This window comes from Ctenopharyngodon idella, chromosome 11, assembly GCF_019924925.1.
Source record: "Ctenopharyngodon idella isolate HZGC_01 chromosome 11, HZGC01, whole genome shotgun sequence".
NCBI lineage: Eukaryota > Metazoa > Chordata > Actinopteri > Cypriniformes > Xenocyprididae > Ctenopharyngodon > Ctenopharyngodon idella.
The window spans coordinates 16,215,694-16,242,241 of record NC_067230.1 but is presented as its reverse complement, the minus strand read 5'-3'; the positions used below and the strand labels follow the sequence as shown (position 1 = coordinate 16,242,241).

General features: G+C 38.2%; 1 protein-coding gene across 11 annotated transcripts in view; it reads right to left on the bottom strand.

Moving 5' to 3' along the window:
• Positions 1-26,548, bottom strand: part of atp2b2 (ATPase plasma membrane Ca2+ transporting 2) — a 158,423-nt gene that overhangs the window by 42,575 nt on the left and 89,300 nt on the right. For 6 of the 11 annotated variants that reach the window (XM_051912448.1, XM_051912456.1, XM_051912457.1 and 3 more), the window contains exons 3-8: positions 13,730-13,927; positions 6,526-6,783; positions 3,188-3,313; positions 2,154-2,279; positions 821-853; positions 111-203 (exon numbers count right to left, since the gene is read on the bottom strand). In XM_051912448.1, the coding sequence (XP_051768408.1) occupies positions 111-203; positions 821-853; positions 2,154-2,279; positions 3,188-3,313; positions 6,526-6,783; positions 13,730-13,927 (834 nt within the window). The remainder of the gene's footprint in view (positions 1-110; positions 204-820; positions 854-2,153; positions 2,280-3,187; positions 3,314-6,525; positions 6,784-13,729; positions 13,928-26,548) is intronic. The other 5 variants (XM_051912454.1, XM_051912449.1, XM_051912458.1 and 2 more) reach the window with 3 other exon arrangements.

Genomic DNA, 26,548 nt, shown 5'->3' with positions numbered 1-26,548 from the left:
GGCGATCAGAGGTGTCATGCACTGAGAGGACAGGAAAGGAAGATCAAGACAATTGGAGAAGGAGAGGCGGAGCCAGTGAGTGACGGACAGCGGAGGTCTGCTCAACCTACCATTGACTAGGCTGGTATTACCAGGGGCATTTGCGCTTGCCGCACCATCGGTAGCTATAGTCGCGATGGGGTGTGAGGAGGGATGGGAGCAGTCTAGCCGGTAATAATGAACAAAAGTAGCATGGTTATCACGATTAGTATTCTCTCAATACACTGCTGTCAACTGAAACAATGACATCAATGGGAAAAAACATTGCAACATAAGACAGGTTACACATAATATGGCAGACAAAAAGTCGAGGCACAAAACGACACGATGATCAATGGCACAAATAGCTAGCTTTGACAGATGTCCGTTATTTATATGCTAGAAAAGAAAGAGTTCCAATTGCTATGTGCACTACCAATTACGGTAAGTAAATATGAACAGGTGATTCAAAAAATTAAACAACCAAAGTAAAAACATGCTTCGAAATCAAATCCAAGTGCTTCAATCACAACAGTCTACAAGCTGTAGGGTGTCAGACTACGAGACTACGAAACCGTGATCAATCTGATATCAATCTATCCGGGAATCAGCCGTCCATCACAACCCCCATATCGTCATCTATGTGGGATGAAATGCATTTCTTTGAATACTTAAAAAGAGCTTCTTTTTAAGTGAAAGATCACGGTTGCTAAAGCAGGGTTCGGGAGGGAAGAGCAGGTTTAGTGTGGTAATAAATGACCGTTACTGCGGATATCCTCGGGTACAGAGATGCATACTCTACCTGCCAGGTGATGGCCGTCCTCCAGAGCCTGACCTGTGTGGCAGTTTGCAGAATAACAAACACATAAGGCCTTATGCTGACAAACGCTGTGGGCAGCACATACTACCCAACCAGAAAAAGCACTTGAAGTAGCTGCTGTGCGCACACAAAACTGGGAAAACAACCGTGCACGTTCTAGCCAAAAGCTGAATCTCTGTTTAAGGGAGCTGCATGTTTTTTTTTTTTTTGTCATGATACTTTATTTGCTGTGCAAAACTCATCAGCGTGTGGTGCTGCTGGAGACCAAACGTAACAGCACACACCGGTCTTCGACAACACGCGAGATTTCAGATATCAAACCTGTAGGATGAGTTATGCACCATAGCTTAAAGACCCCCTGTGGTGAAAATCAAGTGTTTAATGTTGTTTATATGTCTATGTGGTGTTTTTAATATGCTTTAAGACAAACCATGAGCAAGTCAGCACCATTGCTGAGTGTTTAAAACTGCCGTGAACCAAAGACAGACTGAAAAACGTGGTTTGTTAACTATGCTGCAAAGCAGGGGAGTCTCAAGAGAAGCCAGGTTATCTAGCTGTTTAATAACATAGTCAAGCAAAAGGCTAATCATATTAATTACCGTTATGTGTCCGACGCTGTAGAAAACAATACATAAAACCCATTACCATTCTGATACATCGAGCCTGTATAATTCACTCTTTCACTTCTTCTGAATTAGTTTCTGGTTCAAACATATATGGCTAAATTAAACCGGTATTTCAGTTTGTCATTGCCGTTTACTACAATAAAGTTGACTGAGTGGATCGCTGAGCTGGTGTGATTGAGTGGAGGCGGGGCTAATTTGCATATTTATGGTACCGCGTATACTAAATGAGGCAAGGGTGTAGAGTTACATTCAAGCTATTTTAAGACATGAAGAAATTATTTTCACATAAAAAAAAAAAAAAAAGTTTAAATATGTCATTCTGGTGATCAAAGATGAGTTTATTTTCTACAGGGGGACTTTAATACTTTGGGTTAGGGTTAGGATCTTAATTATTCCAAAGTGTAATGTACTTTTGACTTTAAATGTTGCTAACACAGCGCCTGAAAAACAGGATAAAACTCTTATCAACTACAAACTGTTTTCTTTTTCAGTGTGCTTTATAATGTTCTTTTCGCTCCGTGTCCTGTTTTTGAGGTTTACAATCAAAGATCTGCTGATATAAGAAAACGGCTTATACGATAATAATTGCTATAACAATATCAGCTGGCAGGAATGAATGTAGATCCCTGTACAGAAGTGTTCTGGGCAGCTCTGCTGAAGTTTTGCCAGGCTGAGCTTTAGTTACGTACCTTTCTTCTCTTTTTTCTCCTCCTCCTCTCCGCCAGCACCGAGCAAAGTGAAGATGATCCCGGTCTGAGAGTTCACCCCGACAGCCATGACCACCATCCGACCCGAGCCCTCCATCACATGGGTGCCTGGAGATTCAGTTAACAGTGCAGTAAGTCATGGAGACACTGTAAGTAATAGCAGGCCTGACGCTCTGACCTCAGCACAAATGACACAATGTGTGATCTCATACATGACTCCTGTCTGACAACACCGATCCCTCACACACACCTGACTGGACTCTTATGAACAATAAACACAGAGAAGTGATAACCTGAAAGCTAATTAAAAGAGTTTATGTTCTCAACAGCAACAGCATGTTTCTACAGGAGCCCTAAATGGACAAACTGCTACTCTCTGCTGTCTAAAGCCTTGTTTACACTGCACATGTCTGCGGGTTTTGTTCCGTCCTCTAGGCGGTGCCAAATTACACCAGGAGCATTTTAGCGAGACCATGTGATTTGTGATCACGGACCTGTCCTACGTTGTTTTTCTCGATTTTTTTTGTGTTCTAAAATGGGTAAGTTAAATGTTTGTTTTGTCCAGTTTAATTCTGTTTATTGTTGGGTTTTTGCTATCCCACATGAGTCTGCACTGGGTGTTTATTTTGAAATTGACAGGTTTTTGATCTTTTATTTTGTATTACTGCACGGCGCGGCTGGTGTAAACACAAGCATTGACTAGAGTGGCTGTGAATCAGCTCCGGTAGCCGTGTCGCAGCCGTAATGCGCAGATGCGTGCAGTGTAAACAAGGCTTAAGACGACAACATCTTTGTCCTGTGTTGGCCACCGTAGCTTCTATATGTGCTTCGAAAGGGAGGGGTTCTCAACCTCACCTCTAGATGGCGCTAAAATTTACACACTGCACCTTTAATTACCAAAAAACTGTGTTTTAACTGTGGCCCAACACTTAAGAACTTCAATATGCATTATGTGCAAAAGAGCACAACAAAATGAACGCTGTGAAAGTAAAATATATTAGTAAAAAGGGATTCACCAGAGAGAAGCATGGGGTCTTTATCTGCAGATTTGCGCACGTGGTCGGATTCTCCCGTCAGAGAACTCTCATCAATCTTCAGATCGTTGCCTTGTATCAAGACCCCATCAGCTGGGAGCAGGTCACCTGAACACATTAAGGGCTGTCAGTTTAACATGAACATTTAGTAGAATTAATAAGAAAAAAAATGCCTCACCAAACCACACAAAAGCAACAGCACAAAATAAAAGAGGAGCTATCTTAAAAGTCCAGCACTCATGGTGCGATATGTTTAAAAAAAAAACATGATATTTAAAGTGACTTACAGCAAGCACAACTGGGTCTTCAGCTTAATTCGTTAAATCCAACGGTCAAGAGCACAACAGGGACAAAACTGTTTCTGAACACAGGCAGCCACTCAGCAATGGAGCATATTTCAGAATCTAATCTCCAAAGCTCTTCTTAGTGCCTTTGTGTTCCTTCCAATAATCCCTTCAGTTTCTCCAAACAACAAGTCGGGATCAATATTGCTGTCTCCAAAGAATTCCAAAGTTGATCCTCTAAGATGGCACTTGTCAAGCATTTCTCAACAGAATCTCTCTCCAATTTTTCTGAGTCAATATCAGAATGACAAGGCTGGCAGTACGTTGTGCAACAATAGGCAACACTATATTGTAGGTGTTCCACAGGGTTCGGTATTTGGCCCTTCTGTTGTTTTATATATATCAAAAAAGGTATTTTTGTTCAGAGATAATTTTGCTTTCATTTTCCATCTTTGCAATGCATCATATCAACTCCCACGCATATTCAAAAATAACGGTAAGCCTGGGACTTCTAACCACCGCTGTACTAGTCAAGGAGATGGAACCCCTCTTCCAGCCTGCCAAATGCTCTCACCCACAGGATCGCTCCATCACTGTCAACAGCTACATTATCTGCCTCCCACTTGTTCAGGAGATCCGAAATAACAACCGGAACCTTTCCAACACTGCAGAACCAGCACAGCCCTTTAGTCTGATAAAATCTCCAGACAAGAAAGTGTTGATCAGCTTGACCAACTCTCATAATCAAACTGTAAATTAATGACACAGATCAGTCTTGCTTCATCGCACAGCAACGATGTCCGGTCATGCTTTAAAGCTCTCTTGATAACGCTCCACTTAATTAATAGATTTCAGATTATATATGGGTGAACCTTCTATTACAAATCTTGAAAAACTAAATTTCATCTATGTTAATGCATATTATACATTTATAATTATATTTAAAACACAATTTAAGGATAACATATATATGAATGTATATTGTAGATTATGAAACTGATCAGCATTTCTTAGAAAGTTTTTACACCAGTATTCTTTACCTTTATGTCTTAAATAATTCATTTTAAATGGTTCTATAGCATGAAATATTAATTGTAGTACATATATATTCCATGTACTGTTGTCTCTTAAATAATATGAGTTCATAAAGGTTACATGAATGATAATTATAAATGAGCTCAATACTGTTTCAAATTGTTTTAGATGGAGTTTAGCATCTCACACTGTGGGAAATGTCAACTTCTCAAAGTATTCAATGTCAAACATATTATGTATTACTTATTAGATTATAAACTGTAAAAAAAATATATATATTAAATGAACAATATATAAAAACAATATTACAAAGTGCAAAATAAAATTCCCCTAATTTTAACACTTTAATAAATGTATTATATTGGGGAAGTTAAAAAGTCTGTATAATGGACAAGCACAAAATCCTGTAATTAGAGAGAAACAATAAAAATATCAAAGATGATCCTAATCGGTCCTTAATAATCTAGAATGAATCTTTTATTTTTCTTTAAAATTATCCTAGAAGACAGAAAAGTTCCCCTAATTGAAGAATCACCCTGGCCCCATATATTTTGTAGAGAATTTTCACCTAAAATTTAAAGCCAAAGTACAGGGGGGAGAAAATGACTTTAGAAAGGTGGCAGCATCATTATTTTATTTTTACACAGAGACTGGTAGGTTTTTTAGTAAATTATGTTGTCTTTAGCAGTGCTTTTGCATCATATGCCAATGGAGACCGTTCAAAAATGGGCAGAAGGTTTTTTTTTTTTTTTTTTTCAAAACTGGCAATCCCAGAGATATGAGGATCTCATTGTGGCTCCATGAGTAAACTGTTAAATTGTACACATTTTCAGTGGTCATAAACCAAATGTGGCTCACTTTGCATACAGCTGATACATTTTTTCTTTTAAAGAGCAATGTCTGAAGAACACATAATGTTAAAACTACTATCGTGTTTCCCTCTATCAAAATCACTGTATAGAGCATACATGTCTGAGTACCAAAAATAAGCTTTTTCCAGTGTTTGTGTGACTGTAACTCAAAAAGTATTAAATATATTTCAATATCCTTTTAGACTCTGGTTCTTAACAAACTTTTCTTTTGGTATGTTCATTTTTAAGGACCTATATGGTTTATATGGAGATCTCAATGTGGCTCTCTGTGCAAATTGAATTTTCAATGATGGAAAACCAAATATGTTTGACTTTGCATACAGCTGGTACAAACTGTATTGAAAGAACAAACCAGCAACTAACTGAACTGTCACCATTGGCATATATTATAAAAAGATTGCTAAAGTCAACAGATTTAACTAATAGACATACCAATCTCTGTGTAAAAATTAAGTAATAATGCTGCCATCTTTCTAATATCATTTTTATCCCCCTGTAATTTGGCTCCAAACCTCAAGTAAAGTTTTTTGTCATTTCTCGGACTCCCCTCTACGAAATAGTGGATTATTCAAAAAATATTCATCTATGACATTTAATATTTTGGCTTTCATCACTATTTTTGTTTGTCTTTCTTCAGAAAAAAAGAAAAGAAAAAATATCAAAAATATGAGCTGGGCAGTTTTCCGAAATTGGCTTGATTTGACACACAATGACCCCAATGTATTTGGTCTTGGTGGACTATATCTGCTATATAGCTGCTGATGCTTTGGAGCATGTATGTAGACTTACTGCTGCCAACAGATACACAGACACACTGCTGTAAGCATGTAAGATATGCTGCTGCTGCATGAATAGGTATAAACTTCTAGGCAGGTAGAGCTGGGGAAGTGGAGGGGTTCAGAGGAACTCTGCAGGACCATCTTACAAAAAATACTGAATCTGACTATTTAAAATTTGAGCAAGCAAACTTATTGGCTGCAGAATCAGCAGAGGCCAATCAGCTTGTGGCATGTAGTAAATTATGTGATTGCTTGCAGACTGCATGTAAAGGACCGCTCAGCCTGTGCCATTCAAGTATAAATACAAGGGGTATAAGTGTTAAAAAGAAAATAAGCTTGGGGACACATACCATACTTGATTTGTGCAATATCGCCAACGACAATATCTGACACAGGGAGCTGGATGACCTGTCCTCCACGCACCACCTGGAATTTCTGCTCCTGTTCGATGCGGCTCTGTAAACCCCTGAACTGTTTCTCTTTGCTCCAGTCGTTGAAGGCCGTGACCAGAACAACACAGACCACTGAGAGTAAGATGGCAGCCCCCTCGATCCAACCGGCCTCTGCTTCCCCTTCGTCCTCCGCACCCGCATTCGCTGTCCCGCAGGCTGCAGAAAGAGCAAATCAACATTTAAGAATGCTGGTGAAAACACACACTGTACAAATCCAATGTTGGGTTTTCATGTTTTATGGGGACATTCCATAGATATAATGATTTTTGACTGTACAAACTGTATATTCTCTCCCCTAACCCTACCGCTAAACCTACTCATCACAAAAAAAAAAAAAAAAAAAACTTTCAAAAAACATTTTCAAAAAAACATCACTTAATGCCATAAATCATCAGAAGAATAACATCCTAGGTAAATATAATTATTAATTTCTGATAAATTATAAATCGTGTTAATGATATTTTATTAAACTAAGCTTGAAATGTAGGGTATTTTTACACATATTTTACATACATATTCAATAAAAAAAAAAAGTTCACTTGGAGTGAATCACATGAGTGTTATTAAACATGACACTTCATACAGAATATTACACAAACGCAATAATTCTATATCTGAACTGTGTAACGTATGTACTGCTAAATAACTATAAAACGCACACTGACAGAAAGGTGTTGAAAATCAATCTCTGTTATCATGTCCACACATTCAGACATGTGTTGGCTAATTATTTCCAGTGATTTCTGATCTAGTCTGAGGGTTTCCTCAGGGGCGATGCAGTAACTCCACTGGGACTCCGTCTACAGTAACGGGCCAGTCCTGCTCCAGCTGTGCAGGATAAAATAGCACATGCTGGCAGTCACTGTAAGCACAGGAACATCATGGTTTCTGGTGAGCTGTTTATTTGCAGAATTAGTTCAAATGGACACACTGTCCACTGACACAGCCACTGCTGAATGCACCAGGACACAACAAATACATTTTATTCAGGAAAATTCGTTTTTCCTCTGATTCCTTTGCTCAAGATGATTTGATTGCATTCCATTTTCCGTCATGATGAAATGTTTTCTGCCATTTTGAATTTCCTGAAAAACCTACTATTTTGAAGACAGTTTGTCAAATTTTCACCAAAATGGGCTCAGATCATCTTCAGACGATGCTGGCAAAAAGTTAATAAAAGCTTTTTGATAAACCCAACCGTTCTCGAATAACGTGCAAACGAATTAGGCGAAGAGCATGCCAAATTGGATGTGAGGCAATATCTTCGCAACGCTTTAGCGTATTGAGATGAATATTGGTGCATGTTATCACAAGCGTGACCTGAGGCTACATGCAGAGTTGCGGCATAGCGCCACCTACTGGTCAGGAGATATGAAAAATGGCTCTTTTTGCTTATAACTTCTGAATGGTTTGCCCAAAAAAAATCAGAAAACTGGTCTCTCTTCTCTGATTGACCAAACCATTAAGATTTAATGGCTAGTATTTTTTTTTTTATTATTATTATTTCCAAATGAACAGAGAAGACAAAAAGCGAAAAGTTTAAAAGACGAGGTCACCAGTTGCAGCACTAATAATGCAATGTCAATTTAAATCCATAAATAACTTGATTGAAAACAAATTTCATGGACATGTTGTGTCACCCACCTAAATAAGTTATATAAATAAAATAACTATTTAAAAAACATTTACATTATTTGTCTGGTCCTCCATAATATTCTGAGTTAGCAGTGTGTAATCTGTATGTAAAATGCACACAAATATCAACATAAACTAATTCTGTTATTCTGTTATGCTAAACCTCTCATGATCTGTATTTTACATTAAATAAATTTTTCACCCAAAAATGAAAAATATGTCTAACCTATATGACTGTCATGGACAGCCTGGTTTGTTTTCGTTTCATGAACTTTTTGTTTGTTTCTCTCAGTTATCCGTTTTCCTTTGTGCCATTTTCCCACTCTTCATCTGTTACCATGGTTTTTGATTAATTAGTTGCCATCTGTTTGTCATTGAGCCCTCAGCTCCACCTCGGACTGTCGACCAGTCTGCTCCACCCTTGCTCCCTCACCCCCTCAGCTCCACCTGAGACCGTCATCACTTTGGCTCCACCAGGTTCCCTCGTCCCATCGGCTCCACCTTGGTCAGTCGTCGCTCTACCATCACCTCAAACTTCTGGGCTCTCTGCTGCGCTCCATCTTTCCACACCCCTACGGCTCTGTTGGGCTCCTCCATCCCTCAGGCTCCACCGTAGTCCTCACTTACACTGGCGTCACCTCAGTCCTCCCGCCCCCTGGCTCCACCTCGGCCGCTTGTCGCTGGGACTCTGCCTAGGTCTCTCAGTCCATCAGACTTTGCCTGTGCCTCACCATCTCCCTGCATCACCTCATACACCCTCCATCAGTTCCACCGTGGGTCACCTTCATCCTGGCTGCCTCCTGGGTCGCTCTGGACTCTTGTCGGCTGTCTGCTCCTCCATGGATCCTTCCACTGTCTGCTCCTCCATGGATCCTTCCACTGTCCTCTTCTTCATGGATCCTTCCACTCCTCCATAGATCCTTCCACTGTCTGCTCCTCCATGGATCCTTCCGCTTGTTTTTGTTTAGCTTAAATTAATTTTATTTCAGCTTTTTTTCAGAAATGTTTTAATAGTTTTAATTTTACTTAACTATAATAAAAAGATGTTCAGCAAAGTGTGATCATGTGAGATTTTCTGATCCCCAGTTTCTAAGCAGAGCAGCTGAGATATTCTGCCAAGCATCTCCTTTTGTGTTCCATAGAGTAACATGTAATACAACATGTAATAACAATAATGGTGTGGAATTGATGACAGAATTACAACTTATTCTGTAAACTGTCCCTTTAAATGCACTCCCACCCACTAATGAATACTCCAAAAATCCAGTGTTGGTGGTTCTCAGATGTCTATTTTAGGCCCTGCATTATGGACCCTACTGATCACCTGTTTCAAGGCTGTGGCGCAGGGATAGGGCTCTAGATCTCTTCATTTGATTTAGCTCCTCTGCAGTAAACCACTTCATTCTGGGTGCAAAATGTCAGCGAGTGTGTTGGGAGCTGTCCGCGGTGCTGAAGTGCAGACAGCAGGCGTTAGATAACAGCTCGTGACACCAGAGCAGACGCGCTAGTGCCGCAACACTCTCCTGACACTTCACCAAAACTGCCCATTCTGCAGGAGCCACATTATTCCTGCTTATTGCCTATTTTATGCAAATTTTGTCAAATTTGGACAAATGTGCATTTTTGCATTTCACTTCTTGTTTTTCCTTCGAATTAAGTTTTTTTTTTCTGACCCCACCGGCAGAGTTTTGTTCTTGTTTTAAGCATAAACTCACTTCATTTTGACAGATGAACTTCTAGTCAATAGTTTAGCAAATAAATAAAAAGGATTCTGTCATTATTTACACACACTATTGTCATTCCAAAGTTGTTTGCTGTGTTTAGACATATTAAAAACATGATTGTGTTTTATGGACTATCTTTCATATGTTTCCCTTTCCAAACTGTTGTTTAAAGGAAAACAACTGCATGAAAAACTCAGAAAACAACCTGAGGGTGAGTGAATAATGCAGTATGTAAATAAATGACCTTCATGATGTATTTCAAGCCACAAATCCTTCTTCTAATGTTCTGTGCTGTTGCCCAGCTCTCCTGCTTCGGGTGAAAAGTGAGATTTTCCCTGTATTGATCTGTATGGAGCCTGTGCTTATCTTGCATGTGGGAGCTGCAGGCAGAAAATCTGTGAGGGCATAATTCAATCTGAACGGCAGGGATGTCTGGACACACAGACCAGCGGTGCAATTCATCTTCCTTAAGAGACACAGACAGCACCATTCTCCATTAAAACAAGGAGAAGTGTCACAAATCTCAGATGTAATGGCAGGGTGGACGCCGGTGGAGCCGAAGTGTCGAGACTCTTTTCTCTGCCTCTGCACTGTTAGAAAGTCCACTGCAGGTGAAATACGCATATTAACGTGCAATTTGCATATTAATGTTTATGACATAACCATGTGGGGGAAGCTACTTAGAAAGTAATTAAGCTACAGACCTTAGTTGACTACATTAAGTTTTTTTTTATAAAGCAGTTTCATGATATTGTGCTAGATAGATTCATATAATCATAGAATCATAATACAAGCTAAAAAATATTTTGTAATGCATTTTAGAGGAGCAGCTTGAACTACTTGATGAGTATCTTACACTTTCCCAACACAGCGATGCAAGAGTTAAAGAGCTATTCTTCGCTCAGATCTGGACTGCTTCATCGCTCTGAATGCATTGGAATAAAAGATCATTTTCCATTCCTGGAGTAATTGAATCCTTGAGCATTATCGTGATTGATAATACTTGCTCAGCATTCTTTTAGCTTCTTTATGCTGCTTTAATGGTTTTGTCTTCATTGCACATTTTATGGCCCGCTGGTTTGATGTATGGCCTTCACCTAAAGGTTATTCTTCCAGTGCTCACTTCATTAACTCTAGAGGCGTGGAAACCATTCCTTCACTGGATTCCCTCGCTCTGAATGCAGAGTCATGCTCACTTTACTTTGAGACAAACACTGAGCTGAAGACGACTGCTGATGGAGTTTGTGAGGTCCAGTAAAGAAAACGTTTGGATATTTCATTCCGTGATCAATATGTAAGGGATAATCCATGGCTAGCTGTGCATTAAAACGATTTTAATGCTCGACGTGGAGGCAAAGAACCGCCTGACATCAAGTGCAGTGCATTGAAATGGCTTAATGCACAGCTAGCCGTGGATTATCCCGCTTATACCATGATCATTGACCAGTTAAAGCTGTTATTGATGTTTGCAGCTCAATATTTGAGCGGAAGGGTAAAAATTATGCTTCGTTTAGTCAGTTATGGCTCGTTAAACCTAAGTCAGACACAGAGATAAAGTAGTGCTTGTAAGATTAAATTTATTTGCATGAATAAATCATAGCAATTATTTGATTTAATTATCTATGAATTACCTACGTCTGTTCGGCGTCTCTCTACTAATAGTGAAGCTACGAGTTTAATTACTTCAAAAACAGCGATGTTATGCCAAGCTATTTTACTAATAGAAAGGTGATTAAACTGACTGGAACTACCTGTGTATTAAACGGTTTTAATGCACACATTCCAGCCAATCAGAAAACTTATACACACATAGTGGCCTAAAATAGTATTTGGACACTTCAGCAACACTTAAAAATTGTCTGAATGTCACTGCATGCAAAATGCAAAACACCATTTCATTTATTGTAAAGAAAGATGCACAAACACACTTTTCTTCAAAACCTCGACAAAAAGAAGTTTGTTTGGTGTGAAATGCTAAAAAAAAGAAAAGAAAAGAGAGAGATGTAGTATTGAAAATGAAGACAGTCAGTATTACCTGTGGTTAGTGTTGATAGTTGCTCTTATGTTGAAGTATCTCTGCTTCTAAACAGCATGTCAAAACTAAACTAACTGCTGTTGGTCACTTTACATGTCAATCAAATGCTCTTTTTCTGGTTATTGGACAGAATAAGATGCAATGAGCACCAGATTTGTGGCCAGAGGGAATGTTTGGAAACCGACATCCATTAAAAACCACCTTGACATCAGTTAGATCTTGTGCAGTTCGAGTGCAAACCACTAGATCTGGTTTGTATGTAACGCCACATATATATAGTACTGTTACTTCAAACTTCAGCAGGATCTGACCTCAGACTGGAAATCCTTCTGAAATGAATTCATCTGTACAGATGAAAGTAAATGCCAGTGTTTTATATTTCCACATCAAATCATATGAGAAGCTATTTAACAGTGAAAAAATACACACTTGACCTTTAAACCATCACTTTTCTCTGTTAACTGCTGACAAGACTTTAAAAAGGCTGCATTGCCTACAGTACAACAGCCGTTTGAAACAGTTAATATTAACTAATCAACATTAAGGTGGCAGTTCAGTCAAAATAAAAATGATGTCATAATTTGCTCACTCTTAGGTATGGAAGCTTGTTTCTGCCATGAAATAAAAAATAAAAAAGGTAATTGTGACTTTTTATCTCACAATTCTGACTTTTAAAAAAAAAAAATTGCAAGATATAAACTCACAAGTGCAAGTTATCAAGTCCGAATTGCGAGTTATAAAGTCAGAATTGCAAGTTGTAAAGTCAGAATTGCGAGATATAAAGTCAAAATTGCGAGATATAAAGTCAGAATTGTGAGACATAAAGTCAAAATTGAGAGTTATAAAGTCAGAATTGTGTGTTATAATGTCCAATTGTGAGGGGAAAAAAGACACGTTTTTTCTCAGAATTGCACAATTCTGGCTTTATAACTCACAATTTTGATTATATATCACGCAATTCTGACATTATAAGTCGCAATTCTGACTTTATCTTACAATTCTGAATTTATATCTCGCAATTCTGGCTTTATAACTCGCAATTGCATGTTATGAAGCCAGAATTGCGATATAAACTATACAATTAAAAAAAAAAAAGTCATAATGCAAGAATATCGCAATTCTGACTTTATAAGACGCAATTCCGAGTTTATATCATGCAATTCTCATTTTATAACAAAAAAGTCAGACTTGTGAGATAAAAAGTCGCAATTACCTTCTTTATTTTTTTATTTAGTGGCGGAAACTTCCATACTTAGGTCGTTCCAAACCTGTATGATTTTTATTTATTTTTTGTTTTAAATGATCAAATAAACATTTTTTTTTTTTTTTTTCAAATGAAATGTAAAGGGTTCACTATATGGAAGAAAAACTGTGACATTTTTTAGAACAACATCTTTTGTGTTCAACAGAACAAAGAGAGTCATACAGGTTTGGAACGACTTGGATGAACTTTCCCTTTAACCAGCGCTGGACGACTGGATGAAGAAGGGAAGGCCTGGAAAGCCAAAGGGTTTGTAGAGACTCAAAAACTGCCTTTAACAATAACCCAAAGGCCTTGGTTACATTTATTACATCAGCAGATCATTTGCCGTAAAATACGAGAAATATATGAGACAGAAACAGGAAACAACAGCTCACTTCAAAGGGAAGTCAGGCATATACTGCTGAAAGCCAAAAGAGAAAGGCGTAATGACGGACAGATACTCACACTCGCTGCCCTCTCCAGGAGGCTGATAAAAGGACAGACCCAGAGAGATCATGGCTGCAATTTCGAGGATAATGAGGGTCACATCTTGTAATGCTTCCCACACTAACTGTAAAAAAGTTTTTGGCTTCTTTGGAGGTATAAGATTTTGCCCGAAGACTTCTTTTCTTTTATCTAGATCTGTGGCATCTCCAGCCAGACCTGTAAGAAAAAAAGAAAAAAAAACAGCACAATGTTACAACTCAACTCAGAAAACACAATAAATGGTGTAGGATTTACAATTTCCATTCAGTACATTTCACAAATATGTACAAAGAAATGGCAACACATTCAATTAAATGTGAACTTTTTATGTAAAAAGACGGATTTTCTTGTAAAGCATATTTCAATAATAATTTATTTTATTTACAACTTTGAAATGTCATGATTTTACAGTGTGTCAACATGAGGGATGGTGTCATTCTTCATATACAGCAGTTTGACATTCACATGAGGTCAGAAGGCAACCAGGCATTTGAAATGTTTGATACGTCACCAATTGTTCAGGTTAGCACCTGCTGCTCGACACCGTAACTACACCATTCTGGGGGCAAAATGCATTTACCTCTCAATTGATGGTCAATTGATTCTAACTATGGAAACACTTCAGAAAAGCCCACACACTCTAACAATGAAGGGGAACCATCAATTGCAAGATAAAACCACTGCTTTAATGAAAGAGTGGCGAACGTTTCGATCACATGTGACCTTTCTCAAAGCCTAGTCAACAATGCTCAGTGCAGGAGCCATCTTAATATAAGGAGTCACATGATTACTTGGATCACATGGCCAACCAAACTAGGGTATTCTAACAATTCATATTTGAACAATATACATAGTACATGAAATGAGCTCACTACACAACCCAATAAAACATGTTCTTCAGTTGATTCTGACTAAATCAAATTTTCACGAGGAACACGTCATACATGTTATACACCTTTTAAAGTGCGAGACTTACTATGTAAAGAAAATTATCAAATATCTGATTGTCTCTACACTGAAAAAAAGTAAAACGACAGTGTCAGTTATTTAAAGTGCATTTTTATATTGATCTAAATGAAAAGCATGGTTTAAGCCTGTTTTGTTCAGTTTGTCTAAAGCAAATAATACTTAATTCTTCTTTCATATTATAACTAATTTAGCTTTTGTTTAAGGTGAAGTTATATATATATATATATACTGATGAGCCAAAACATTATGACCACTCACAAGTGAAGAGAATATCAAGCCCCAACAAGCCCACATATTATGGTCTGGATAGATTAGATGGTCAGCAAACAATCAGTTCTTGTAACCAGGGTGTTGGATGCAGGAGAAATGAGCAGGAATAAAGATCTGAGGGACTTGACAAGGGCCAAATTGTTGTGGCAAGGCAACTGGGTCAGAGCATCTCTGAAACGGCAAGGCTTGTGTGTCACTCCTGGTCAGCAGTGTGAGAATTTACCAAGAGTGTCCGAAGAGGGAAAAACTAGAGACCTGTGTGGGACTGATTTTTCAGGCCTGCCTCCAAGGAATTCTGTCCCGCTCCCGGAAAAAATATATGTTACCTTCTCTCGTTCCCACATGCAACATTCATGTTTTGTCCCGCTCCCACCTGCAAAAGTCCGCAGGTAAAAGTATACACTGATTTTTTTTCAAAACGTCCATGAAATTTCCATGAAATAGTTTCTAGTTATGTGTCGCCTAGCCACACCCTACACATCCTACAGCGTAAACACTCCCAAGAAATGATTTCATTATTTGTAAATAAACTATCTACATTCACAAACCATTGTTAATTTGAACAGAAAAGCAAGCAGAAGCTACTGCATGCATGATTTGGTATGGCAGAAAGCGTGCAAAGAGCTCTCCCTTAATGAATCCCTTAATGCTGTCACTCATTTTAGCTAATCAAGATCTCACAAAATTCCATTATAATCAATGAAGTAGCCTACAACTGCCCAATGAAACATTTATTTACATTGTGTCTACACTTCATTTGTTATAATGACATTGATTTGCAGAACTAAACAAAGTGTTTTGGGCAGGGAGTGGATTCTGACTTCTGATTGGCCACTGCGTTCAAGAGATCAACAGATATGTCTGCGATTCGCTACATTGCTCAACCCTGTTGAAACACATTGTAAATAGAAACCTTTGATGATCCAGAGCACAAACATGGATTGCTCGCCAAATCTGTTTCGCCAATATGCTATTATTATGAAGAAAACTGATCCTAGACCAGCAGTTATGGGCAGCTTACTCTCCTGTCAAATCTTGTCCCCCGCCTCACTCTGTTGCATCGGTCCCGCAGGAGTGCAGGTCTCTAGTTTGAACTAAACCATAACTACAATTTGATAAAAATGAATAACTTTTGGCTTTTTTTTTTTTTTTAAAGTTGCTCTAAAGTATAATTTTTTTCAGTGTGGAACCGAGTGCCAGAGTCCTGCGGCTTTTGAGAAGAGTGTGAATATTAACGTATCGCTATGGAGCGTCTCGGTCCCCAGCATCAGTTGAGTAATGTAACGTTTCTCTTCGCTCCAGCAGAAAAAGGCTTTACATCCCGTGCCCACGAATGGAAAATGAGCAATCCATCTCTCAGAGTAAGATTGGGCCCTCATGTCACCCACAGTCTCCAATTACCCTGCTGACTCACAGCACAGGCTGTTCGACACACTTATGTAAAGCCTTTCTGCACTCACACCACTGAGAGCTACAGATCTGCAGAACTACACTGCATAATACACTAGTCAGTTGCCTGAACAACTAGTGCACTAATCAGTGAAATTAAGAAAGCCCCGTATACTTAGGCTACTATCGGTTCAGCTAAACTTAGGGGTGTACATTAAGACTTTTTCTTGTATGTATGACAGTTTCCACAAAAATCTGAAGCAGCACAACTGTTTTCAACATTGATAATAATCATAAATGTTTCTCGAGCAGCAAATCATCATATCAGAATGATTTCTGAAGGATCATGTGACACTGAAGAATGGAGTAATGATGCTGAAAATTCAGCTTTGATAAACATTTTACAATATATTCACATAAACAGCTATTTTAAATTGCAATATTATTTCGCTGCTTTTAATGTATTTTTTGATCAAATAAATGCAGTCTTGGTGAGCAAAGGAGACTTTCGAATGGTAGTGTATGCTAGAGATGGGAATCTTTACTGATTCTTTAATGATTCTTCCCAACATGTTTAGGTACAGATGCTTTCTTTTGCCACAGAGGAATAAAGCAGAACCAGAAAAACTATGATGTTAGAAAGATGTACATTATTAAACACTGATAAAAAAAAAAGCATTTTCTAAGAATATAAAAGTAATATAATTTGGTGAGAGAACAAATCATGGAACACTCTTAAAAGATGATCTTTTGGATAATCTAGTCATAAACATCTGAAGTTGTGGAGACAGGAGCTCCACATAAGATGGCAATGATCTAGTGCTGTCATGGAGGCACACTGGCCAGTGTTCAGCACCAGAGAGACTCCGCTCCGGTTTATCAACACGCCGGTCAAACACATGCCATGACTCCACACTCTTGGAGAGCGTTCAGAGCTGGCAGTGGTAGCTGGGCAAACGTGATCGGGCCAAGTCTTGTTTTCCAGGATTTGCGGCGTGTGTTTGTGGATCCAGCTGTGCTGCGCTGATTCGGTTCCCTGGCCCACATTCACCAGCTGCTGTCCTCTCTTTGTGACCGCTTGTGTTACCATTAGCACTGTTCGGCCAGTGTGAGTGTCATTACGGAGCGCTGCTCTTTTGGAGATCAACCGTGCTGGCGACACGCATGTATATCATTTCTCCTGCACATCACTGCAAAAACAATGGTGATCAGTGCTGGGAAGCTGCTCTGAAACTAAAGTTTGCCAAGATACATGCAAATAGCAAAAAAGCAATTAAAGAACTTGTTAGATACAATACAAACTGATTAACAGAAGCATTAGTTTCCAATTATTGCAGGTTTGCCTTTCATTGCATTGTTTTTATTCATTTTGAGGAATATTGAATCTATTTTTGTGCAAGTGAGATGAGTAAATGCTCAAATTTAATCTTGTACCATGAGTGCTGCGTTTTTATGATTCTGTGTCATGTTAAAAGTAGTTAAATGTCTATAACCATGTCTTGAAATGCCTGAATCCCACCCAGGGTTATTATCATTAAGTAAAACTAAAATTGAGGGCAGAATATAAGTAAGAAATAAGGTACGAGAGGCTGTGCTGTATCGTGAATAAGTGACGGCTGAAGGACGTTGTTAGGCACGACGCCTTCAGCCGTGGCTTCAGCCGTGACTTATTCACGATATAGCACTAGCCTCGAGTACCTTATTGCTTTTATAAAACGGTTACCACACAATACAAATATTAAAGCCAAAAATATGTATCAATGCAACTTTCATGAAGTAAAATCGCTAAAAGCCTTCCTGACTAAGTCCCTGACTATGAACAGCAACAGAAGTTACATTATTACGCCATTAGATGGCGGTAAAGACTGTCTTTATGAGTGTGTCAGTCAGTAGCAAAGACTTTTATATTGAAAAGACTGAATTGTTGTGAACACGCAACAACGCAACTGACAAATGCTTTGACTAGCGCTGTCAGTCACGGGAAAACCCCTTAAATGTTAAAAGGACAAGATATCGCAGCGGACATTTAAACAGATGTTTTATTATGAACATAGGACTGACCTGAATGCTAAATCTGAATGCAGGTAATAAACTCAATCTTTTCCTCACAATACTCTTCTACATAATACAGTAAACTTCAATGAACAATATCAATTGAGAACATACAGTTTACGTTGCTAAGAGTTTTTGCTAAATGTGTTGTGTAGTGATACACAGAACCGTTGGGTGAAGCGGTTATAGCCGTGTTTTATTGTGAATAAAACACAGCTATTGACCAATCAGAATCAAGGACAGGAACTAACCATTTTATAAGAATCTTTATTGTCATTGTATGCATACCGTAGTACACAACAACGAAATGAACTCTAAAAGACACCTAAACAGTAAGTAATAAATAACTAATACAATAAAATAGTAACAACGGACAGTATAAATTAAACAATATAAACAGTAGTGCAACCACAGTATACTGCCACATAAAGTGAGGTAGTGCAGAAATACTTTTAAACAACATCAATATTGCACATATGTTCATAATTATAGCAACATTCACAATATACTTGTATAATTATGAGCAGAAAAGTATATTATGAGAATAAAAACATTATATATAAACATTAACACCACAGCAGTAGACAATTAAAAGATAAAGAGCAAGAACAAGAACAAGAGACAGTCTTTGGCAATGGTCACAGTGTTCACTATTATGTGTTCTAATATATGCGTAAACACTACACATTAGCAATGAGTAAATAGTTAATTACAGTGTGAGCAGCCACAGCTCTGGGGAAGAAGCTGTTCTTATATCTGGTTGTGCGAGAGTAGATGGCTTTATAATGCCAACCTGATGGTAACAGTTCAAAGAAATGGTGACCTGGGTGTGTGGAGTCCTTACAGATACTTGTTGCCTTTCTGAGACATCTTGTCCCGATGATCCTTTATGCGCTGGAAACAACACGTTGAAGCGCCCTTCTATCCACTGCAGTGCGACTGTGATACCATGTAGAGTGCAGTATGTAGTATGTGATGATGCTCTCTGTGGAGCAGCAGTAAAAGGTTACCAGCAATTCTTGTCGCAGACCGGCCTTTTTCAGTGTCCGCAAGAAAAACAACTGCTTTCTGTGCCTTTTTTACGTGCGCAGTGGTATGTGTGGCCCAGGTAAGGTCCTCTGCAATATAGACTCCAAGGTAATGGATGCTGGACACCCTCTCCACCCTCTCTCCATTGATGAGCATAATCCCCATCCTGGAATCTCCTAAAATCAATGATGAGCTCCTTGGTCTTCCCAATGTTCAACATTAGATTATTCTCCAAACACCAATTCGCCAACTTCTGCACCTCCGCTCGATAAGCTGATTCGTCATTATTCGTGATCAGTCCCACCACAGTTGTATCATTTGCAAACTTTACTATAGTGTTGGTGTCAAATACAGGAACTTTCAACTAAAAACGAAATTTTTTATGCGTTTTGGCCGTGACAATTCCTGAAAATGCAAACTTTTGAAGGCAGGTTTCAAAGTGCAAGTTTTTGAAAACTATATCGTTGTTAACAAATATGTGAAAGCAGTGACATCATGCGCATACGTGTTACGTGTTCAGTCTACAGGTGCGTAGTGTTTCTTTACAAAGTGATATCGCCATCTACTGGCCTGGCAGCAGAATACAGCAATTTTAGTCGTTTTCATGGATCAGTGTGAACTGAGAAATCAACTTTTCCTTGAGCTTTTGATATATTAGAGGTCATCGTACTATATGAATATCCTGTAAGTTTCAGAAGTGAAAACTTCCTTGTTATTGCAATAAAAGCTTTTATTGACACCAGACCCAGAGAACAACTGATCCTGGAATGTGCCTATCTATGACAGGTGAAACTCCGCCTCCACAGAAGAAATCAACACCTACTTCATCATTTCAACGTTAGCCCCGCCCACTGGTGTGTTAGTGAGATGAGGAGGAGAGAAGAGCGATACAGGACTAAAATAACATTACCTTTCAAAGGATCCTAATGCTAGGAATATGGTTATTTATTTTCAACAATGTGAATGTCTCAGTTGAGCTTTATTTATTTGTATTCGGTACATTTCACTGTGGATTCTTTGGTAAATCAAACGCATTTCGGCGCAGGCTTTGCAAACACACTTTTACGATATGGACTCGACAGTAATGCAACAACATGTCAGTAACTGTGTTAATTCTAATGCCTGATCTGATATTAATGATTCATGTACAGTCAGATGTTCTTTGTCTATGTGTGAGTAAATCAAACCAGTGACTAAACGCTCAACTTCACTGTGTTTCTCTTAGTAGGATGACAATAATCTGTTATTTAAACTGTGATTAAATTATATAAAGAAAGCGATCAAAGAACGCTCCCTTTACAATCACTGGAGCTGTCAATCAAACAGCACGAGTTTATCAGTGAGTGAGTTCTGGACTCGCGACAAAACTCCCGTTTTATTCAGCGAATCTCTTAGTTTTATCGCGTTTGCACTGTTAGTTAAGATGAAAGCATTTGTTAGTGTGCAGAAATTGAGTTTCAATGACGAGATCACTGCTTTCATGAGCTCAACAACATGTCTGTGATCGACTACAATGTTCATCACTGCAACCTTTCATGACACGATCTAAATATAATGCCATAGATCTAAATGTAATGCTATAATCAACACTTTTCACGATTAGTTAACCTTGAGAGCTGTAATAGTAAAAAAAAAGTGCTAAAATAGAGAGTAAAACTTGGCTATTTCAAATGGAAAGATGTTAGCCAATCACAGCAGTGGGCGTTTACACTGAAGTCTTACAGCAGACACGCCCCTTAAAACAGAGCGTTCAAATCAGAGGGCTAAAATCAGGGTTGGAAAAATGCCTTTTATTTCTAAATTATGGCAATTTTTGATGTAAAAAAGCATATTAAGTGCACCCCGGGAAACATTATAAAACACTAAAACAAAGCAGTTCATGACTACTTTAAAAATATAAAGCTAATTCAAAATATTAACAAAAAATAACACTGATCCCAAACTGTTTTTGAATACAAGATTGTGTGAACAACCACAAATGATGACAAAAGTGATGCAGTACTGACAATAATACACACTCAGTTGTTCATAAATGTATATTTGACCTTGAGATTTTCTGCATAACTTTCAGGCGATGATGCCTCCTCACTCATGTTGTGATCAGAGGAAACACACTTCAGCTGACACAAAAAAGTATCATCAAAGTCGATACGAGCTAAAGCAGTGAGAAATAAGATGGTGGCTGCTTCCATGGGAACACGAAACCAGAGCGGCCCCGAGACTGAGGAACCGTGTGAGACTGAGAGCTTCACGCAGGAAAAGAGAGAGCAACGAGGAAGGGAAGGCAGCCACAAAACTATTCCTCGCGCTAGGGAAGAATGCACAGGTTGCAAATAGCACACTGGGCTAAAAATAAACTCATTAACCATTCCGTCTTAATTGTGTGTGTGTGTGTGTGTGTGTGTGTGTGGAGGGGATCTCTCAGCATCGATCCCACCCGCGCAGAATCAAACGTGGCTGAGCGCGTGGGTCTCAGCGTCGCTTTCATCATGAACGCAAGCCCGGTTCCTGTGATCGACACGGACCGCAACCGCTGAGATGCGCACATACTGTATGTGCGACTTCAGCAAAGCCAGAGTTCAGAGCACACGATCACGCTTGTCGTCACGTGGCTTAAAGGTTTATTAAAGGGAACAGGAAGACAGCATGCAGAGATATAAATATGTTAATGTTTCATGTGGTTTAGACTGCGAATCATAAACACAGTCATTAGCAGGTGTCAGCAAACGGCTGAATCATGTTGCAGTGCTAAAAATGACAGGGAAAAGAAATAAATCACTGCAGTCTTGCATGTGCGACACAAATATGGATTCATAAAGTTGCCTCGTGCCTTTCAGAGCTCTCTGTTATTAGACACTGAGGAAGCCTGCGGACATAAAACAGCAGGTACGTCTGTCAATCGCGTTCAGCATTTATGGCTCTATTTATAGCTTGTTTTGATTGATATTAAGCAGTGGCAAAAAATATGTTGTTATGGTGTACAGTAGAACTGGAGTGTATAAAGCACCAAAGCAACATGATGCTCATATGAATCACATGCTGTTAATTCCCATTTGTGCTTCTGCATGTTCCACATATCAGAACATTTAAAGCTGCAGCAGAGCCCTCAAGTGCCCTTAATTGTACTGAAAGTGCACTTACTTACAATTTTTAATGTATAACTGTACTTGCAGATACTATGATATTAATATAATCAAAGGCCACTTAAGTGTAGTTAAAGAGAGAACACTTTTACATGTTTTGCACATGTAAAGTACTTGATTATAATTAACTGCAGTGTGTTATTTGATGATACATTTAAATTTAATACTGCAACTTAATCCTTACAAATCTATAATTACAAATGTATTTAAATACATGACATACAAGTTTCAAAAGAAATATTTTAGTTTACCATAAATGCTTGTCAGTATTATACTTTAATGTTTTATACAGAAGTATACTTTTAACCATATTTCAAATATAATATAAGGAATGATCAAATTACATATGAAGATGTACTTAAGTACTCAAAAATGACTGATTTTTTTGTTTGTATTAATTTCAATGAAAAGAATGTAGTATATTTTAGTTTGATCATGTTTTTTATTTAATATTACGTATTTTTATGGGATTTTATGATAGTAAATTATATTAATGCAGTAGTTATAATGCATTTATACACTTTTTGACCTTTTGAAGTTGATATGTCAAAAAATTAGCTTTCAGTAAGATTTTGTTTGGGCGCAGTACCAAACGCTTCCACTAGATGAAATTTGTTTCCCATTCATTTCCAGTGCGCTTTTAACTGAGATTTTTAAATGAGAGCACAAGACTATTTATTTCAGGACAATTTAACCTTTTTGAATCATGCCACTATACATAGTATAGTGGCATGACACTATACATGTAATGTAATGAACGTGAGACAAACTAAACAGTCAAATTACACGTCTAATATTTTTTCTTCCAAAGATGGTTTCTCTCATTTTAGGCAGTTTTTATCACGCTGATGTTAGTTAAAGTGTTCGTTCATTAAATACGTTTGTTTTAAGTTAGTTATTTGATGCTATAAAAAATGTGGGTTTTGACGACATGATTGACAGCTGAGATTACAGCTTCTCTGAGCGAAGTCGTCACTGAAGCACCAACAGACTTTTCCCTGAATCTTCGGGAGGAGATTGGAGCTTTAACTTTCATTTCTACATTTCCAGAACTGTGTATTTCACACCCACATAATGATGTTCTGCAGTATTAAGTGATTTTGCGGGAGTGTGGGCGGGACCTTGATATCGTGGCTCCACTTTGCGCTCGCTACTGCGCAGACTCGGGCTCCAGGTTAACTATGCGCAGACTCAATACTCAAGATGTCAGTGCCATATTGACACACTGGCGACTTCAGTTACTACAATGGAAGAGAGTGAAGGTGCGTCGTCCATCTTTTTTTTACAGTCTATGGTATCACTACCCAACACCCTTAGCAACCACACTTAGCAATGTAACTGTATGTACTCAAAAGATATTGTTCATTGAAACTTACTGTATTATGTAGAAGAGTATTGTGAGAAAAAGATTGAGTGAGTGAGTTTATTACCTGCATAAAGATTTAGCATATTCTTTCAGGTCAGTCCTATGTTCATTATTAAAATGTCCACTGCGATATCTTGTCCTTTTAACAGTTAAGGGGTTTTCCCGTGACTGACAGCGCAATTCAGTCTTTTCAATGTAAAAGTCTTCGCTACTGCATGACTCCTTCATAAAGACAGTCTTTACCGCCATCTAATGGCGTAATAATGTAACTTCTGTTGCTGTTCACGGTCAGGGACTATTTTTTTTTCCGGCGGAAGGAAGGTTTTTAGTGAAAGTTTACTTCATGAAAGTTGCATTGATAGATATTTTTTGGCTTTAATATTTGTATTGTGTGGTAACCGTTTTATAAAAGCAAGAAGGCACTCGAGGCTAGTGCTGTATTGTGAATAAGTCACGGCTGAAGGGGTTACTCCGCTTCGCATCGTTCCTAACAACGACCTTCAGCTGTGAATTATTTATGATACAGCACAGCCTCTTGTACCTTATTGCTTGCATATATATATATATATATATATATATATATATATATATATATATATATACACATATATGAAGTAAAAAATTTCCCCCAAAAAAACTGACTGAAGAGCACCAGACGTTTCATTTAATTTATTTGCAAATTGTGTCGATGTCTGTAAACATTGCTGATTAAATTGTGATAAAGTCCTTTTTCCAAGTTAGGATAGTGTGCAGGATTTTTTTGTTTCTTTATTTTATTGTAAATAACATGCAATTAAGTGTCCAAAAACATTACATTCATGCTGAAGTGTACTATCATGTCAGAAGAGAGAGGAACAAGTTCACAGTATAACAATAGAAATGTTTCCCCACACAGAGCACCATCTGACTTCAGTGTACTAGACTGGAATGCAATACACACGTCGAATGGACCTTTCGCCTCTAAATCTAAAGAGTGTGCACTTTAAAGCACACTGATGAGTTTGTCTGCCATGATGTGCTTAAAGTGTTTTATGAAATGATGAAATAAGCATTAAGATAAAGAGAAACTGGGGAAGGAAGAACGAAGGAATGAATGGAGCGAGCGCTACAGAAGTGGAGTTGACCTCATTACTCACTGAACAAGTGTGAATCGACATGCTCTCGGGACTTATGAGACCACTGAATATCATATTAATTAGTGTCTAAAACCAGGACACATACACACTCATCATGAAGCGGCGTATACGTGGGACAAATATAGACCGAGAGCAGGGAATAAGTGTGCGTTAAAGTGATGAAAAATTGATTTTTGCACTTTGTGTGAACGTTAGCTCTCTCAAAGACATTCTTATCTTTGCTATTTATACAGCATGCAGCTGAAACTGTGATGGAATTTTTTACACGTTTTCACTTTCAGCAGACATATTTGCATATGCTTATGCGGTTGATATGATATTCAAAAATTACCCTTTTAAACGCAGGAGAGAGAGTGAGAGGGCCAACAACATTGCATATTTTAATGCCTAGCTTTTTCACTGTGGTTAAAAATAGATCACCATGGAAACCCTACACATAAAGCACTCTGGGTATTGGCTGGGCACTCACTCTGCAGCACATGGAGACGAGAAATATATGAGAACACCTGCATTTATGCACATCTGTACATCACTGCGCTGTGTTTGAGACTACAGTACCAGCAATAGAAGTAAATGCTCAATCAATACAGCAGCTGAAGGGCAAATGCCATATTTAATTGTAAGTAAGGCTTTGAGAAGTACACAACCAGTCTGCTAAAAAACAATACATATGCTAAATTAATAAATATAAAGGCATTGTAAAGCAGAAACAGGTTTGTTTTGGATTTGTTACAAGAATGCAGCATGTGTGCTGTGAAAAGAATGCATAAAGTATGCATTAAAAACTGAATTTCCATGTTAGTGACAAATTAACTGAAACTGATTTCAGCTCAGCTACCAAAATGAGGACAAAGACATCATTACATTAAACATGCAAAATACAGAAAGTGTTAGCTAAAAAAAAAAAGGAAAAAAAAAGGTGCTTTAAAGTGCTTTTAATGGCTTATATACACTTATCACGAAGTGCTGTATATTTGGGACAAATATAGACAAAGAGCAGGGAATAAGTGTGTGTGTGTGGGAATAAGTGTGTGTACATCATTAAAACAGTCATGTGACTGCAGTGGTTCAACCTTAATGTTATGAAGAGACAAGAATACTTTTTGTGTGCAAAAAACCCCCAAAAATAACGACTTTATTCAACAATCTCTTCTCTTCCGGAGATGAAGGAAGGTCTTACGGGTGTGGAACGACATGAGGGTGAGTAATTAATGACAGAAATTTCATTTTTGCGTGAACCAACCCTTTAAAGCGGACATTACATGAGAAATCAAATGCCTTGATCTTGTGACATATAAGAGGTCTTTGTAAACATCCTTCCAGTTTCTGAGCTTAAAACATCCTACTCATTATAAACAAAGCATTTATTTAAAGCTGCAGTCCGTAAGTTTTGCCTCTTGTCGCCATCTCTGTTCAAAACCTGCAATTGCAGTTATTTGTGAAA